This window comes from Panicum hallii, chromosome 5, assembly GCF_002211085.1.
Source record: "Panicum hallii strain FIL2 chromosome 5, PHallii_v3.1, whole genome shotgun sequence".
Taxonomy (NCBI): domain Eukaryota; kingdom Viridiplantae; phylum Streptophyta; class Magnoliopsida; order Poales; family Poaceae; genus Panicum; species Panicum hallii.
Window position 1 is genome coordinate 57,641,907 of NC_038046.1, and position 4,427 is coordinate 57,646,333.

The 4,427-nt window shown below is 56.1% G+C and overlaps 1 protein-coding gene across 1 annotated transcript; it reads left to right on the top strand.

The window, feature by feature from the left end:
• The first annotated feature begins 1,792 nt into the window (after window positions 1-1,792).
• On the top strand, window positions 1,793-3,954 carry LOC112895306 (B-box zinc finger protein 22-like). Its single transcript, XM_025963253.1, has 3 exons — window positions 1,793-2,305; window positions 2,448-2,975; window positions 3,312-3,954. Exons 1-3 carry the CDS (start codon window positions 2,120-2,122, stop codon window positions 3,606-3,608), a joined length of 1,011 nt encoding a protein of 336 aa, XP_025819038.1. The 5' UTR covers window positions 1,793-2,119; the 3' UTR covers window positions 3,609-3,954.
• The last annotated feature ends 473 nt before the right edge of the window (window positions 3,955-4,427 follow it).

Consider the following 4,427-nt stretch of genomic DNA (forward strand, 5'->3'; position numbering starts at 1 on the left):
AGTCTGATCCTTGTGTGTTGGGCTTCTGGTGCCGGGCCGGGCCATCACTGAACCGACTAATCGAAATGATCCAGGACTCTTCCTCTTCTCCTCCTCCTCCTTCACATGGAGTGTCTGGGACGAGCTCGCCCGCGTGGCCTGCTGATCTAGGCCGGGTCGTCGCATCGCATTGATGGACGCGGGACAAGAGCGATGGGGCCCTCATAAAAGTCGCAAGGGCACAGTGAAATGAATGCCGTGGACAAACACCAAAAAAAGGTGTCCCTAGAGGATTAGTGCTTGATTGACTGGATAGAACCCAGCGAGCTCAGCTGTGAGGCCACGGAGATCGATGGATGGATTCAGCAACACAGGAAAGGTCACACGTACAGGTGTTGCCGACGCGAGGGGTGCGTCAGGGGTGACGCGCAGCGGCCGGGGGGATTCGAATCCCCGGGCCCCTAGCTACCTCGGTCAGCTTATCGCCCAAGCTATAGCTATAGGTAGCGTCGCCGTCGCCGTCGCTGTCGCCGTGGAGAGATAGATATCCGATCCGATCCCCAGGCCGGCCGGCAGCGCGGCACACTTGTGCCGCCGCTCGCTGGCGACCACCGCGCGCCACACGCTCCGGGCCGGGATCGGAGTCGCCGTCGGCCGGCGGAGCGGACGATGCATGCATGGCTGCCATCGATCTCCACATTCTTCCAGATGATACCCCAGATGCAGCGCACTGCACCCCACCGCTGGCGTGTCCAGCGATATCTGCTGCTGATGAGCCCGCGCCGAGATATTTCAAGGGCCCTTTTATTTTGGTTTCCCGGGTAACCCGGCAGCCCCGGCCCCTGCCCGCGCGTGGAGCATCACTATCTCACCAACTATTATACTATCACACCAACTGAACAATGTAGGATCTTTTTTGAAACGCAAGATTCCCGAAATTTTGGGATAGGAAAGATGTATGATTCGAGTTGGATGTCAGTTGCAATCCTACGGAAATTTAAAATGCAGGAAATGTGCTAATGAAACGTCTGGATACAATATATATAAAGTAGGAAATACACCAGAATTTGAATTTGAAGAGGGAGGTAGACATAACCAGTTGCAAAGCAAATTGGAGAAAAGCTAGGGTTGCAGTTGCAAGAGGGGGAAAAAAGGAAATGCACTATTTCATCGGATGGTATGGCCACGCCGCGCTTGCTTAAAAGCACCGGCCGTTATCTGATCAGGACCGCCCATCAACACGAGAATCACACCCTTCACACCGCCATGTATGTACGTAGATTATTTTCGTTCTTTTGCGAGGATATACGTGGATTATTCTTTCCTAGAAAAGGCAAGAAAGCAACGTAACATCCATAGTAAATATATACAGCGTACCAAAATGGATAAGTTGCACTCCTTATAGTTGAACATGTTTACTGGCTTACCGCTGGAGCCGAGTCTCAAACTCACGTATTTTTCGTATTTATAATGGATTTGTTTTAATTTTATGAAAGTAGCTTTATTTTGGCATTTACAGTTTCTAAATATCCAAAAAAGAATAAAATTATGATTATGTATACTAAAAAAACAAAAGGTTTGGCTTGGAATTGTTGGTTCCAGCGCCGGTAAAAATCTGGCGAGTGCCGACGTGGATGTCCAAGCCAGCATGAAGAGCGCCTACCACGGGGGCCGGGCCCTACCACGCCGGAGCCGAATCAGCACGGGCTACCCACCTGGGCTGCCGGGCGAACGGGAGCGCGCGACGTCGCCGCCTCCACTCCACTCCACCGGCCGGTCAAATCCCCGACCTTACTTCTACTGCTGCCGCCGCGTCGTGTTCGCGCGCCTCCCTTTCCCGCGTCCCAGAGCGCGGGATAATATCCTCCCCGCCGCCTCCTCTGCCGGAACGCAGGCAGCTTCACCTCACCTTCCAACCGCCCGCGGGCGCGACGCTGACCGCATCGCCATCGTCGGGGTCCGGCCGACCAGCGCCACCCGACAAAGCCACGCCGCTGGCACCCCCTCCCCTCTTCTCCCCCTTCAGCTAGCTATCCACTCGCCCAATCGCCTCCTCCCTTCCGCCGCTGCAGCGCAGCAGGTGAGCCGGCGCGTGGTCGTAGCAACTGCAGCGGCGCCGTCGCCGGCGGCCGGTCGATAGATGAAGGTGCTCTGCTCCGCGTGCGAGGCGGCCGAGGCGCGCGTGCTCTGCTGCGCCGACGAGGCCGCCCTCTGCGCGCTCTGCGACCGCGACGTGCACGCCGCCAACCGCCTCGCCGGCAAGCACCACCGCCTGCCGCTCCAGCCGCCCGCTGCCGCCTCCGTGCCCGGCTGCGACATATGCCAGGTACGCAGGGGAATGTTCTAGCACCTTCCTGATCAGAATCTCGGGTGAAAAAAAAGGAAGATATTTTTTCTTGTTTGGCGAATTGGCGCCACGGAGCACCGGCCTGACGGCTGACGAGTGTCCCCTGTTCTGCTCTCGCCAGGAGTCCCACGCCTACTTCTTCTGCGTCGAGGACCGCGCGCTGCTCTGCCGGAGCTGCGACGTCGCCGTGCACACGGCCAACGCCTTCGTCTCCGGCCACCGAAGGTTCCTCCTCACCGGCGTCCAGGTCGGCCTGCAGCCTGACGCCCAGGAGCCGGCGCCGGATCCCCCGAACGCCGCCTCCGCCGCAGCAGCACCAGCTCCCCTGCCAACACCGCCGTCCGCCAAGAAGGCGCGCAGCAGCCCGGCGCCGCTGTACAGCGACGACGACATCGACTGGGCGATCGGCGGCCCGGACGTCGGCATCGCCGGGAACCTGCCGGACTGGTCGGTCGTCGACGAGCAGTTCAGCGCTCCGGTGCCGAGGCCCGCGGAGCCGCTTGTGACCAGGACCCCATCCAAGCGGAGCCCCCGGCGGCCGGTCCAGGGCTGCCTTGCAGGGGGCATGCCGGACTGGACGCTGGACGAGTTCTTCGGCTTCTCGGATTTCAACCCCGGCCTCGGCTTCACCGAGAATGGCACGTCCAAGGTCAGTACTCAATTACTCATATTCTTTCAGTAAAGCTCTGAAAAAGCTCGCGATTTTTTTATTTATCTCGTTGCATGCACACACTTTTTGCTACCAATTTTGAAAATTTTCTGCTACCAATTTTGAATAAAAAACACTCGTTGGTTGCAATTCAGTTGTTTTTTAGCCAAAAGGTCGGGAGTTTATTTAAAAAATTGTAGCTTGTAGTACAGAGTTTATCTTGTTGCTCTTTGTGCTTCCCTGAAAATCTGAAAGCTGGGGCAAATGGATTTCTGAACATCTGAGGCACACTGTTGCTAGTCCAACCTGACGACGATGCTCCATCCAATTTGGCAGGCTGACAGCGGGAAGCTCGGGAGCACCGAGAGCTCGCCGGCCGGCCGGTCGTCGTCCGTCTCGGCGCAGGATTTCTTCGGGCAGGTGCCGGAGTTCCACCAGTGGTCCGTGCCGGAGCTCCCCTCCCCGCCCACGGCCTCGGGCCTCCACTGGCAGGGCGGCCCGCGACACGGCGCCGCCGCCGCCGACACCGCCGCGGTGTCCGTGCCGGACATCTCCTCCCCGGAGAACCCCTTCCGCTGCTTCGCCGCCGGCGCCGGCCAGACGCAGCCGGCGCCCGCGAAGCGCCGGAGATGATGTTAACGTGAGAAAATAGGAGTACTGGAGTTGTGTGGTGTAGGCTTGCAAGAAACAGGAACTTGTGGGTTAGTTGTACTTCCATGGTGAGAAGTCGGTAGCTCGTAGGGCAAGTGAAGAGCTAGCTGCTGCTACCTAGCAAGGCAGCACATGATGAGAGTGAGGATTGCTTGGAGAAGATGAAGCAGACCAGACAGAGATGTAGCAACTACTAGTTCCTAGCTGTTGAACCTGATTGACTAGGGGATCTGTGTAACTCTGTGTATGTTGGTTTTGTTAGCTCGAGCTGTCAGAAAAGGTAAAGATGAAAAATAAAGTGGATCCGCTGGGCTGTCACGAGGGGTAATCATGAGATGCATAAGCACCAACTGACAGACACCGTCATCCGTTAATTGTGGTTTGGTGAGGTCTACAACGCACTAATTCGTGAATTGACATGGCAAACCACTCCACAGCACAAGCGGGTAAGAAACTAAGGATCAAGACACTTCATTCGTACTCATCAGAAAAATTGGCCTTATTAGTAAAACGAGACGAAAAAGGGTCCAAACAAGAACTCGAAATAGAATTGGCCCAGGACAGAGAAACAAACACGGGCCTGCGAAACATGTGCTAGCTAGATAGCCCATACTATATAGGAGGCGAAAAGGCCCAAACAAGCGCCCAGAACGCAAGACATGAATGGGGCAGGAAAAATAGAATCGGCCACGGGAAGCAGAATTAGGGGAGAAATGCTCAAATGGGAACTTTAAGTTAAAAACAAAATTTGGCCAAAGGTGGGAACAAACAACCCGCATTGAGAAAAATTTCCCATGGTTG